This window comes from Arachis duranensis, chromosome 1 (assembly GCF_000817695.3).
Source record: "Arachis duranensis cultivar V14167 chromosome 1, aradu.V14167.gnm2.J7QH, whole genome shotgun sequence".
In the NCBI taxonomy this organism is placed as follows: domain Eukaryota; kingdom Viridiplantae; phylum Streptophyta; class Magnoliopsida; order Fabales; family Fabaceae; genus Arachis; species Arachis duranensis.
The window spans coordinates 20,238,281-20,253,564 of NC_029772.3; the positions used below are offsets into that span (position 1 = coordinate 20,238,281).

At 30.5% G+C, this 15,284-nt stretch overlaps 1 protein-coding gene across 1 annotated transcript; it reads right to left on the reverse strand.

Annotated features, from left to right (window-relative positions):
• Positions 1-5,240: 5,240 nt before the first annotated feature.
• LOC107481762 (expansin-like B1) lies at positions 5,241-7,523 on the reverse strand. Its single transcript, XM_016102075.3, has 4 exons — positions 7,300-7,523; positions 6,610-6,716; positions 6,024-6,329; positions 5,241-5,676 (listed from the first exon to the last, which is right to left on the reverse strand). Exons 1-4 carry the CDS (start codon positions 7,448-7,450, stop codon positions 5,494-5,496), a joined length of 747 nt encoding a protein of 248 aa, XP_015957561.1. The 5' UTR covers positions 7,451-7,523; the 3' UTR covers positions 5,241-5,493.
• Positions 7,524-15,284: the final 7,761 nt, after the last annotated feature.

Consider the following 15,284-nt stretch of genomic DNA (forward strand, 5'->3'; position numbering starts at 1 on the left):
ATAAAGAAGCGCTTGCTGGGAGGCAACCCAGCCATTAACAAAGCTTATTTTTCAATTAATTGATTTTTATAGGTTCATATTAATTTTCTTCAAGGTAAAATGGCAATTGCATGAGTTCACAGAGTCACAGAAGGATTCAGAGGATAAAACAGCAAAAAGAAGGTCACTAGTGTGAAAAAGCCAGTAAGAGTTGTTTTAGGCGTTAAACGCCCAAAAGAAGCATCTACTGGGCGTTCAACGCCAGTAGAGATAGCCATCTGGGCGTTAAATGCCAGAAAGAAGCATCTTCTGGGCGTTTAACGCCAGATTTACAGCGTCCTGGGCGTTCAGAATAACGCCCAGTGACAAAGGAGTTTCTGGCGTTTAACGCCAGCTGGAAGCAACAGCTGGGCGTTAAATGCCTAGGAGAAGCTACAAATGGGCGTTAAACGCCCAAAACATGCAGCGTTTGGGTGTTTAACGCCAGGATTGTGGGGAGGAGGTAAATTCGTTTTCAATTCAAACTTTTTTCATTTTTTATGTTTCAATTCATGATTTCTTGCATAAACATGTTACAAACTCTCATATTCCAAACTTCAATTCTAAAAATTTTTAATCCTAATTTTTCAAATCCTTTTTCAAAGATATCAAATGTATCTTAATTCATAAACACAAATCCTTTTCAAATCCTCTCCAACTTCTTTTCAAATCTTTTTCAAACTCAATTATCTTTTTAAATTCTTCTTAAATCTTTTCTTTTAAATTCATCATATCCTCTTTTCAAAATTCAGATTTATCTTTTTTTAATATCTTTCATATCTTTTCAATTTTAAATTGCATCTTTTTCCTATCATACTTATCTTTTACAAATCATATCTTCTATCATATCTCCTTCAAAATTTTCGAAAAACCCACCCCTTCCCTTTAAATCCTAGTTCGGCCTCCCTTCTCTCCCCCATAATTCGAAAAATTGGCTCTCCTTCTATCCCTATCCTTTTCTTTCTTTTTGCCTGAGGGCAAGCAAACCTCTAAGTTTGCTGTGTTTATCCGTGATCACTAAACTAATACCCACTAAGATCATGGCTCCTAAGGGAAAATAAACCACTCCAAGAGGCAAGAAAGAGAATATTCCAAAACCACTTTGGAATCAAGGGAAGTTCTTAACCAAAGAACATTCAGACCATTACTACAAAATAATGGGTCTAAGGTCAGTGATCCCAGAAGTTAAATTCGATCTGAAAGAAGACGAATATCCGGAGATCCAAGAGCAAATTCGAAATAGAAGCAAATCCTGAAACAAAGGTGGGAAGGAATATGGTTCAAGAATTCTACTCTAATCTGTGACAAATAGACAGGCAGAGAATAGCTGGAGCCACCTTTTATGATTATCGGACCTTGGTCAGAGGGAAGATTGTTCACCTTCACCCTGACAAAATCAGGGAAATCTTTAAGCTACCTCAGCTGAAAGATGACCCAGACTCCTTTAATAGGAGAATGATGAGAACAAATAAGGGTTTGGAGGAAATTCTAGAGGACATATGCCTCCCTGGAACCAAGTGGATAACCAGCACCAAGGGTATTCCAAATCAACTCAAGAGAGAAGATCTCAAACCAGTCGCCAGAGGCTAGCTGGACTTCATTGGGCATTCTATACTGCCCACCAGCAACCGCTCTGAAGTCACCATCAAAAGAGCAGTAATGATCCATTGCATTATGTTGGAAAAAGAAGTAGAAGTTCATCAGCTGATTTCTTGTGAACTTTACACAATTGCAAACAAGAACTCCAAAGATTCCAAATTGGCTTATCCAAGCTTAATCTCTATGCTATGTAAAGATGCTGGGGTGAAGATGGGAGTAACTGAGTATATCTTAGTTGAGCGACCAATCACCAAAAAGTCAATGGAAGGACAACAAGTGCAGGACAACCCTATTAAGAGGAAAGCACAGGAGTTCCTCCCGAAAATTCCTCAAATTGAATACTGGGAGCGCCTTGAAGCATCTGTCACCAAATTGCAAGAAGCTATAGAGCAACTAAAGGAAGAACAGCAAAATCAAAATAGCATGCTTTGCAAACTGCTTAAGGAACAAGAAGAGCAAGGGCGTGAACTGAGGGAACTGAAGCGTCAGAAGCTGTCTCTTGAAGGGCCAAGCACTCCACAGATTAAAGGAGCATCCACCTCCCAAAATAAAGGTTGTTGAGTCCTAATCTCTACCATAACTCTGTGATAATTGCTCTTATTTGGAATTTACCTTAGAAGTTATATATTAGTAGTAGTAATTAGTATATCTATTTTGATTTTATCTCCAATTAAGCTATAATTTATTTTTCTCATCATCATCAAATATAAATAAAATAGTAGATTTTTAGAATAAAGAGGCAATATTTTTTCGAGTTTTAATAAGGAAAATTCTAATTATTTAGATGTGGTGGCAATACTTTTTGTCTTCTGAATGAATGCCTGAACGGTGCATATTTTTGATATTGAATTTTATGAATGTTAAAATTGTTGGCTCTTGAAAGAATGATGAACAAGAGAAATATTATTGTTGATCTGAAAATCATGAAATTGATTCTTGAAGCAAGAAAAAGCAGTGAAAAAAAAGAAGAATGAGCAGTAGAAAAAGCCAATAGTCCTTTAAACCAAAAGGCAAGGGTGAAAAGGATCCAAGGCTTTGAGCATCAATGGATAGGAGGGCCCAAGAAAATAAATCCAGGCCTAAGCGGCTAAATCAAGCTATCCCTAACCATGTGCTTGTGGCATGTAGGCCCAAGTGAAAAGCTTGAGACTGAGTGGTTAAAGTCGTGATCCAAGGCAAAAGAGTGTGCTTAAGAACTCTGGACACCTCTAATTAGGGACTTTAGCAAAGCTAAGTCACAATCTGAAAAGGTTCACCCAGTTATGTGTCTGTGGCATTTATGTATCTGGTGGTAATACTGGAAAACAAAGTGCTTAGGGTCACGGCCAAGACTCATAAAGTAGTTGTGTTCAAGAATCAACATACTAAACTAGGAGAATCAATAATAATATCTGAATTCTGAGTTCCTATGGATGCCAATCATTCTGAATTTCAAAGGATAAAGTGAGATGCCAAAACTGTTCGGAAGCAAAATGCTACTAGTCCCGTTCATCTAATTAGAATCTGAGCTTCACTTAAAACTCTGAGATATTATTGCTTCTTGATTTCTTTTTATCCTATTTTATTTATCTAGTTACTTGGGGACAAGCAACAGTTTAAGTTTGGTGTTGTGATGAGCGGATATTTTATACGCTTTTTGGGGGTAATTTCATATAGATTTTAATATGTTTTAGTTAGTTTTTAGTATATTTTTATTAGTTTTTAGGCAAAATTCATATTTCTGGACTTTACTATGAGTTTGTGTAATTTTCTGTGATTTCAGGTATTTTCTGGCTGAAATTGAGGGAGCTGAGCAAAAATCTGATTTAGGCTAAAAAAGGATTGCTGATGCTGTTGGATTCTGACCTTCCTGCACTCAGAATAGATTTTTTGTAGCTATTGAAGTCCAATTGGCGTGCTCTCAATTGGATTGGAAAGTAGACATCTAGATCTTTCCATCAATATATAATAGTTTATACTTTGTGCGAAGATAAACGACGTAAAATGGCGTTTAACGCCAGTTCCATGTTTCATTCTAGCGTTGAACGTCAGAAACAGGTTGCAAGTTGGAGTTAGATGCCAGAAACAGATTACAACCTGACGTTTAACTCCAAAAACAGCCCAGGCACGTGAGAAGCTTAAGTCTCAGCCCCAGCACACACTAAGTGGGCCCTAGAAGTGGATTTCTGCACTACCTATCTTAGTTTACTCATTTTCTGTAAACCTAGGTTACTAGTTTAGTATTTAAACAACTTTTAGAGAATTATTTTGTACCTCATGACAATTTTAGATCTGAACTTTATACTCTTTGACGGCATGAGTCTCTAAACTCCATTGTTGGGGGGTGAAGAGCTCTGCAGCGTCTCGATGAATTAATGCAATTATTTCTGTTTTCTATTCAAACACGCTTGTTTCTATCCAAGATGTTCATTCGCACTTTAATATGAAGAAGGTGATGATCCATGACACTCATCACCATTCTCAACCCATGAACGTGTGCCTGACAACCACCTCCATTCTACATTAGATTGGATGAGTATCTCTTAGATTCCTTAATCAGAATCTTCGTGGTATAAGCTAGAATCCATTGGTAGCATCCTTGAGAATCCGGAAAGTCTAAACCTTGTCTGCGGTATTCCGAGTAGGATTCATGGATTGGATGACTGTGACGAGCTTCAAACTTGCAAGTGTTGGGCGCAATGACAGACCCAAAAGAATCAATGGATCCTATTCCGATATGATCGAGAACCGACAGATGATTAGCCGTGCGGTGACAGTGCATTTGGACCATTTTTACTGAGAGGACGGATGGTAGCCATTGACAATGGTGATCCACCAACACACAGCTTGCCATAGAAGGAACCTTGCGTGCGTGAAGAAAAAGACAGGGGGGAAACAGAGATTCAGAAGACAAAGCATCTCCAAAACTCCAACACATTCTCCATTATTGCGTAACAATTACTCATTTCATTCTCTTTCACTTTTTACAATTGAAACTAAAGACCCCTATTGGTATCCTGACTAAGAATAATAAGATAACCATAGCTTGCTTCAAGCCAACAATCTCCGTAGGATTCGACCCTTACTAACGTAAGATATTACTTGGACGACCCAGTGCACTTGCTGGTTAGTTGTGCGGAATTACATAGTGTGAGTGTAATTTTCGTACACCAGATAATGAATTAGATGAATTGAGTTAGCTTCATATATGCATTACAATGGTTAAAGGGTAGCTGTTCATGATATAGAGACAGTAACATCCCTAACCAACTAACACGCTAAGACTCTAACTAACTAAACAGTTATACACTAAGTTCTTGCACAACTTCTTTCTTCTTGTCATCTATCTTTTTTCTTTCCTTAATATTTTTGCTAGAAAGTTACTTTTAGTTTATAACATAAATTATTTTAGAAGTATTAAGAGTTGAAACTTACGTCGAAATCAGACAAGTGTAAAAAATAGATTATTATCTCACTAAGCCGGAGATCTAATCTGAATCTAACTCAATTCAATATATTTGATAAATTTATTTTAAGTTTTCAGCTAAAAATAGTTAAATCTGAACATAATTTTTCAAAATTATGTTAATAAACCATAAATTCTGCTAATTATTAATATTGCCCAAACAAAATGACACTATGTATTTATTTTATTATTGACAATTTATTTCACAAGTACAAGAATACATATTATTGTAGTCTCCACAAAGACTAACATACAAAAAAAATTCACCCAACAATACACACACCACACAGACACACTCACCATTATTCGTAGAACCAGATCAGAATTTCATCTGAATAAGAGTGGCTATTTATTTATTTATGATATATTATATGATTCCAGGCCCAAAGTATGAAGTTTTAAGTATTAATTATTAAAGCTGAAGTCCATTGTCAAAAGTTAAAAATCATTTTCGGCTGCCAATTAGCAGGGATAGGTTTATTTAGTTTTTGCCAATAAGCTCCATAACAACCAGTCACTTGGAACCTCAAGAAGAGTGGACCCCTTGGTGGGTTAGCATAGTCAAACACTGCCCCATAAGCTCTACGCAATGGACTCCATTGTTTGCGTGAATCCTGCAAAATTAGAGAGGTAGAATATAATATAAATATGTAATTATATTGATGTTACAGCTCCAACATTGAAAATAACTTAATAATCAAATTATATAACTAGCTAAGCCAACTGGTGAAAACTCATCTCCAGTCAATTTTACATAAAGTTGATAGGTGACAACTATTAAATAATTTGACTAATTTTACTAAATTTTTATTTAAAAGTTTTTAACTATCAGTTTCACGTGAAATTGACTGTATTTGAGTTTCTGCCAAGCCAATAAATTATTAGAATCTCAATATTAACTTTGGTTTCAAAATAACAGCCAGCTTATTTAGTTTTCAACCAATTAACTATATATATGTACCTCCCAGAATTCGACACTAGTGACATCGTATAATCCACCATGGCTGAGAAGCACCATAGCAAAGTATCCAGGGTTGCTGCTACTTTCGTGGATCTTAATAACAATCTTGCCATTGCAAGGAACTCTCTTGTATGCAATATCAAGAGTACCGTATTTTTTGAGCTCTTCAGATGCATTAAGACTCACACCCAAACTCTCAAAAGCGCGTGGGCTCAGTATGAAATCTGTTCTGTCTCCCTCACCATAATCTGTTGCCACCACGGTTACCCCGTTGACTTTGCACAATATTGGTACTTTACATTTAACCTGAATTACCATTATTTATTATTTTATATTATATTTGAAGAATAAACAAGTGTGAAAAAGATGACATAGAAAACTTATTATATATTCTTACAATTTTATTATATACATACAATAATATATATATGATACAAATAAGATTACAATAATTTATATATATTAAATATTAAAAAGTACCTGAGGATTAAACCTTTAATTTGCCTCCTCTCTAACATCCTTTTAAACCAAATCTAGAACACTAACCTGAGGATTATTATAACGAGGAGTTGAGAGGGAAACGTACCTGATAGCATGCACCGCAGCCACTTCCACCTTTCCATAGCCCAGATACCGCTGCAACCTTGCCATCATTGACCATCCTTCCATATTCGCCAAATCCACATGCTCCACCTAAATATATAGGAGAGAGCGTGCATGATCAAAAAATAAGTTCATAAAATATATTCTTAGAGAAAAGGAAAAAGACATCATATATTAGTTATCATTACCATGTTCACTAGTGAAACTAAACATGAAAAATGTGTAAAAGGAAAACTTACATTGGTACAAAGTATAACAAAAATATTTTTATAAAAATAACTCAAAATGAATATTTTTATTTGTATTTATTTTGCATTTGAGGCAACACTCATAAATTTATGTTTTTTCATAGTTTTAAAAATCAGATCGAGTTGATTGATACAATTGGATTAATCGAAAATCAGTCACTACATCAGTTTGATTCATTTAAAAAGTCAATTGGCAATAAATTGATTAAAAAATTTAAAAAAGACAATAACAAAATGAGTTAACCGATCGGAGTTATGTAATTTTTTAATAATTAACTAATTTAAAATAATAAAACATAAAAAATTTTCTTTTATCAGAACAGAACCTTGTTTTTTTATTAAAAGGGTTGACCTCTCCTAGCATGCACTCCTCAAAATATATTGCATGATATGTGTAAATTAATTAAAGGAGGGTAATAACATACTTGGAGTCCCATAACCATCACGGGTACCATAATAGGATGCCCTAGAGTTCTTATAAGAATTCAAAGGGCAATAGTCATTATTAGTGGCGATGCTTAGTGCCGGTAAAAGCAATATAACGCAAAGAAGACCAAGTTGGTGCTTAAGCTCCATATCTAAAGAGGTAAGAAATGTAGTAAGTAAATGCAATAAACCAAAGTATGTGAAGGTATATAATTAACTAATAACAAATATTATTGAAAGAAGGTTTTGTGAGATTACAAGGATAGATAGTTGTCATATTTATAGTGCTGCCTTAGGTATAGATACCAGTGGTAGTATGAGCCCATTTGGGATCATAGGAATAATACGTTTTAAGATTGGATTGGTGATGTGGACCAGTAAGCATTGACCTTAACTAACCCAGGGAATAAGTTACGTTATAATAATATCCGTACTGAAATACTACAAGAAAGAACTAACTTTGTTTATAGCGCATGGTATACCATGCAGGAAGAAAATAAAGTGGCGGACAACTTGAGAAGTGAAGCGGATCTTGAGAAGCGAAAAAGAATTCAATTCTTATGGTAATATTTTAATAATATGATTATATGAAAGGTATTTGCTAGAAAGTTTAAATGGATTGTCCTATGTATTAAAACAATTATACTAATACACTAAAATTAATCACTAAAATCAGTTATTAATATAAAATATATATATTAAAATATAAAATACATATTAAAAATAAATTAAATTATATATATTTATATAAAAATATATAATAATTAATTTTAATATATAAATAATATTTTTGTGATTTATATATAAATACTTGCTTGTCATTTTTTTAATAGTAATATCTCTATATAGAATACTTTTAATACTTTTGAGAAGATAGAAGGGAACTATATATTATATTATTGAAGGAATCAACATCTAGCTGCAATATAATTCTGTTGAAGATTGTACATCCAATTCAAATACTATCGCATCCTAATTTTGGTTTGATTTGTCCCAAGCCCACAGATCATTATTATAATTGGTCACTAAATATGATCTCAAAAAATTTTGATTGATGAATTAGATGAGGCTTGATCATCAGGTCATATAGTGAAAAAATCTTAGATTTTATAAAAAAGCGTTGTATAAAAAAAAACATTGGTGATGATACTAATATAACTAATAATGGGGATAATGCTAATATATACCATGATAATGCATGCTAAGATTATTAGGTTCCTTTCTTCATACTTCATCTCAAGTTGTTATTTCTTAGCTACGATTTTCGTTCCCTGTTTGTAGAAGTAGACTTGTGATCGGTATTTTGTATGTAAGTTTCATTATACGAATTGTCAAAGGTTTGATTAATTAATTAGTTGGTCAAAACGAATAAAGAATTAGTAGTATTAAGCTATAGCTGCCGATTGACTTTTTGCTATGAAGCCCCATGGATTGAGAATTCATGACATCACAAAAATCGTACTCAATTGCATACATGGTTCTTGGCTCGGTCAGGTAATTAAACAAGGTGATTTCTTTGTACCCAATTAATTTGAGGGTATTATATACATTTTTTACATATTTTAATTAATTGATGACATGATATTATACATACATTTAAGTCTAGTTAAATCAAACTACCATATGTAATAAACCTTAAATAAATAATTAAAAGAAAATTAGAATTAGGTCATTGTATATGCTGCTGGAGAAAGAGGGAATAACATAAAACACTAATCATTTTCATCTAATTTCGTCTTCTTTTCTTTTCTATATTTACAGAAAAAAATTTGTTTTCGTCTTCTTCCCTCTCCTTTTTCTCCTTTCACTACAAAAAATTATCGAAATAGCGACCGATTTTGGTGGTTGCAAAAACCTTGGTTGCTAATTAGAAAATAGCGAGATACTTCGATTGCTAATGATTAGCGACCGATTTTAGCGACCGATTTTTGAATAAGGCCACCAAACCCCTCACCAAAGAGTATCGGTCGCTAAATCAGTCGCTAACATAATCGGTCGCTAAATGATGACCATGTTTTTCGGCGCTAAATCGGTCGCTGAGTAAATTGGTCGCTAAATAACAACTAATTTTTTGGTCGCTGAATCAGTCACCAATGAAATTGGTCACTGAATCGGTAATTCCTAAATTAAAAAACTAAATTAGTCGCTAAAGCAATCACTGTTCCTAGTCTTATAATTATAGATTTTTACTAATTTTATATTTACCACCATTAAAACTTAATTTCATAAATAATTATATTTTTACACAAAATATAAAAAGAATCAAATATAGATCAATTTTTTCAAATAAATACCAAAAATATTCCGAGTACCATACATCTCATATTTTCAACATTGATTCATTAGAATTCCATTGGACGATTCTTAGTTCCTTACAAGTAAAGAGGGAAAATAAAATTGGAAAAGTAACTGATGCAAAGGCAATCAATGCTGCAACCAGCAGAAAGCAATGTGATTCAACAAGTTAATGTTCAAAATCAACTGAACACTGTAGTTGGAGAAATTTGCATACCCAGGCTGGAATTCAACAAAATCTCTCAGCCGCGCAGGGAACAGCATGCCCGCCTTCGGTTGGCAACCTTGATTCATACTCCACCGCGTCATAGTTAATGGTGACATGTAGATCTGGCTTCATACAACTTGTCTTTTCATCAAACACTAACACCTTCTTAACCACAATTGCCTCAGGCAACACGAATTTTAACTAAGCCAAATGACCAAGTGTAAACCTCCTAAGCAAGCCATAAATCACAAATCATTTTTTTTTATCAAAAACCTTGAACCAACAACACTTGAACATAAAAACTACAGAAAATAAAAAATAAATGAAATAAACGAAGCAGAAGGTAACTGTAACTTAAAAAAAAATAAAGAAACTTAAAACTCTCTAGTCCTCATAGATCTAAAACCACCAACATAAAACTACAAATTATGTAATAATATCTCTCTAGAAATAAATTACCCTAGCAGTAGCAATTATCACTTCAATTATGTTAAGTTGAAGCTAGTATAGAGACCCAACTCCCCGAAATCCTCGAAGCTATAGCTAAGTTGTCCTCAATAAAAAAAAAGTGAAAACTCACTCATATTTCACATGAAATTATTTTTAGATGGTTGACACACGATATTATATGGTTTAAAAAAAATCGATTTATTTTGTACAAATAGTGTTTTTTTAAAAAAAAAAACTGGTTTAAGTAGATCACCTTTAAAATAGTTTCACTTCTTTCGGCGTGTTATTCCTAAATTCCTAACAAATGAATTTGGTACGTTCTTCTTCTTCATTCTTATTGATCAATTTTTTTTTTAAATTTATCTTGAACTTTTATTTATTTAATTTTCGTCAAATATATGCATACAAATTATTTGAAAAAGTAAAGCTTATTATTCTAAAAAAGAAACAAAATTCACGTTTTTTCTTTTTTTTTTTTTATAAGAAGGACATAAATGGTACCATCTGTTTTTTGTTGTCTATATTTCTATCTTTTTGATGAGCTTTGTTTTGCTTTTCATGACTTACATTTTTAGTTGCTAAATTTTTTTTCTAATACAAATTTCAAATTAAGCTGTAAAAAATTTTTAAATTAAGCTGTAAAAATATGTTCAATTACAAATTTACCGTTAAATTAAATTTCATGATAATCAATTAATTAACTTTTATTTTACTAATAAACTATTTTTATGCAAATTATTGTTGATTTTTCAAGATTATTTTATAAATAAATTATTTTTTTAAGATAATAAGACGATAATTTACTTGTCTAGAAATCATGATTTCACTACTGTCATGCACGCTTTTGTGTTTTTACTAACAAACTAAAATTTATTTTCAATGAAACTAAAATTTATTTTCAATGAAACAAAAGTATCTAATCAAAATATTAATTTGGTTTCCTTAAATAATTGAACATAATATTATTAATTTTGTCTATAACAATATTTTTTAAAAATTTTTTAAAATAAAATCGACCTAAAAATAGAAAAAAAAACTAATGAAAATATTTATGTTGCCATTGTCCTAATAAGACAGTCATAGAAAAAATCCAACCAAATAAAAAGGACCTAACTCATACAATTAAACTATCATCATATCATCACAATAAACTATAACACCACCAACTAAAGAGACACGTAACAAATATAAAAGAGATTCTGCCAAAATTTCAACTATACTCGTACTATCAATCAATCCACATTATATCATAATTATATTTTTGTTTTCTATCACATGAAATTGGGATAAATTATCTTGGCATTTATGATATCTTTCTTAGACTTATAAAAAATCTCTATTTTCGTTTTTTCTATCTTCGTACTAACCAATTATGTTAAGCACGATTCCCACAAAACCATTGATACCAAATTTTAAAGCTAATATTTTTCACGTATTTCATTTGCTAATATAATCATTTTTTTAAAAATAAAAATAAAAAAGATAAATACATGTATAACTTATCTCTGCACATATCTTTTAGATTTATTTTATTTAAATAAAATAAAGAGAGATTAATTTTATTTAATTCTCTTAGATTAAATTCAAAAACGTGAATATTCTAAATATATTAATATATAAATCGTACTAGAGTAGTGTGTATTAAATATTATATTAAACACCACAATCTAAGACAATTATACATCAAACTCTTTAAAAAAATGCTCATAAATCGTTACACGGCACCAAGCATCCCAAATTGTATATAATTCGTTTTAAGATAGGGTGGTTTATTTTTGTTTTTTTCACCTAAACTACTATGGGATAGCACCATTTACATGCAACGAGCTATCTCACACTTCTTGACACGATTAACGTGTAACAATCTATTCCAGACTACTCTAACACACGATTAAAAGAATATGCCTACATTTATTTAAATTAAATTTTATTTAAAATAATATGAATATGTTTATTTAAAATAAAAAATTAAAATAACAAGAGTACATCTATTTAATAAATTTTAAGTTAAAAATAATACAAATGTATTTTTTTTATTAAGCATTAGCGGTTTCAAATAATTTTTTTAAATTAAATAAATATAATTAATCATATGAGTACAATAATATAAATACATACAATTTTATAAAAGTAAATTTAATCATTAATTTAAATTAGATTTATTTAAATTTTAAATTTTTAAATAATACAAATTTTATAATTTAAAATTTGATTTATTTAAATAAAATTAAATTGATTAAAAAATAAAAATATACCAATACAATTTAATCGTATTAAAGCGTAAACAAATTTGGTGAGTTTATTAACAAAATTTATGTAAATAAATAAGTTCAGTCAATATGATAGGTGAATTTTGTACAAATTTTATAAAAACACTATAAAAATTTAAATCTTACAAATAACGTGATTTTAATTTGTTTTGAGAATTAAAATTTTATTATATTTTATAATAGAAAAATAAAATACGATTAACATTGAGTTGGTCCCAATATACTAATTATTTTTGTCTCTTTTTAATGATTTTTCAATTATAATTTTGGTTTAAAAAAAATAGAATAATCAATTAACTACAATTTTTCAATTTAAATTAATCCATTTGTTTTTATAATAAAATTCATATAATGCTAAAAAATCTAATATCATGGCTATATCATATATCCTATATACTTAAATCACTTATGCCAATTAAGTTTTGTAATTAATCTAGAAATTTGTTCCTCAAGTTTATATTAAAAAAATAACTAATTTTTTAATTTAAATTAATCAGTTATGTCCTATACTCAAGTGCTTTCTCCCTTCTTATTTTAAAATATTACTCATCACACTTAATCTAATTTAATATGTCACTTTTATTTAAAAAATATACTTTTTAAAATTATAATTTTAACAAAATATATTTTAAAAAACTCAAATAACAAAATAAATTTTTAAAGATATATTTTATTTGACAAAATAAACTAAACATATATAATTAATTGAGGTTTAGGATTATTCAAAAAAAAAAAAACCATGCTAGCTAAGACGAATTATATACAATTTAGAATGTTCGGTATCCTAAGACGATTTATGAATATTTTTTAAAGAAATTTAATGCATAAATCGATGTTTAATATAATATCTAATGCACACTATCATATCATGATTTGTATAATAGCATGTGTAGGAGATTCACGTTTTCAAATTTATAGAATCAAATAAAATTGATCCTTCTTTATTTTATTTAAATAAAAAAAACATATCCCTCAATATACACATATCTTTTAGGTCTAAATCCATATCTCTGTGGTATAGGTTCAATGCATAAATTTCTTATCTTCCTTTCTAGAAGAATCAGGACTCCAAAATTCTTACTGCATTTATCCGAACAAGCAGAGATTAATATAACCCATTTATTATTGAAAAAAAATTAGGAGACAACCTATAAATGTCATTGTAAAAAATGTTTGGGTGGTTATATTATATTGTCCCAACATTATAAGAAATTATTGATTTTTCGTTTTTTCATTTTTGCAATAGATTAAGTATGTTTTCTTATAAAGATATACACTTTTCATTAATTTAAATAATTTTTTTCTTGATGTTGGTGTTATGTATGAGCTAATACATTTGTACATTTTTTATCAATGAAATAGCATATTTTTTATTATTAAGGATAATAAGTGTAACATACTACAATAATTTTGATCTATGGCAACATATATTCGAAACAATATTTAAAAAGTGCTGTCTAAAATAATAAAAAGCAACTCTTAATATTTATTGCAAAAAAATAAGACTATTGCAACTCTTTTAAATCAACATGTTATAAATGTTATTTTTTAGTTAATTAAAAAATATAACAAAAATGTTGCTTTAATAAATTAAATAGACAACATTTATTGTATTCATATATTACATTTTATAAAAATTGCTTTAAAATTTTTTAATAAACATCAACTTATAAATGTTGTCTAAAATAAATTAATATTTTTTTTAAAATTATAAACTTCTCTCCAAATATTTTAACAAAATTTTTTTTCCACTTTAACTTAAAAAAAAGGAAAAAAAAACCCCTTTCCTCCACGGGCCTTCAATTTATCATCTTCTTCTCCTTTTACTGAAAGAAAGTCTGAGACAAAACCCCAACCCTAATTTTTTAAATTACAAGCACAAAATCATCTTCATCTTCCTCTCTTCGATGATGGCAATAGAGGAGACATTGACGTGTGCTATTCTTTGCTAATTCATCCTCATCTTCATCTTCCTCAGACATTGACGTGCTGCTAAATCATCTTCATCTTCGTTTTCTTCTCTTCGAGGATGGGAATGGAGGTCTTGACACGCGTTTGAGCTTTGATTCTCTCTGCTTGTAGTTCGAGATTCAATCTTCTCTGCTCGCATTCGAGATTCAATCCACCTTGTTCGCGTTTGACCTTCGATCGTCTCCGCTAGCAGTTCGAGCTTCCATCATTTCTGCTCGCTTGTTCATCACCGGGTACTTATGATTCTGCCTATTCCTTTTTCTTTTTCATTTTGAATCCTAATTTTAATAATGTTGACGTTGCTATTATAGGATTTTTGGTAATAATGTTGCTGTTTCGAGCTTGTCGTTCATATTTGTGTATATTTGTGTATTTTGTAACCAGATCTATAAAGTCTTTAGGTTTTGCTTGCCGTTCATCTATGATCTCTTCCAATTTGCCAGCGTTCTTCTGCTAGGGTTCATCACCGCTGATCATTGTTCTGCAGGTACTCATGATTTTACCTCTGTTTTTCTTTTCTATTTTTGTGTTTTGAATCCTAATTTTTGGTTATATGAAATTTGTTGCTGTATGTGTGCATTAGTGTTGAGGCAACTCTACTGTCACTGTGTGCGTTTAATGGAATTGCATGTATATTTTAAATCTTCTAGTTGAACTTAAACTTGTTTTTACATACATAGCTTTGTGCAGTACCATTTTATTTTAGTTCTTTTATTATGATTTTAAATTTTAGCTTATATATAAAGTATATGTTGTAGTGCTGATATTTTGAAATTAGCAATTGAAAAAC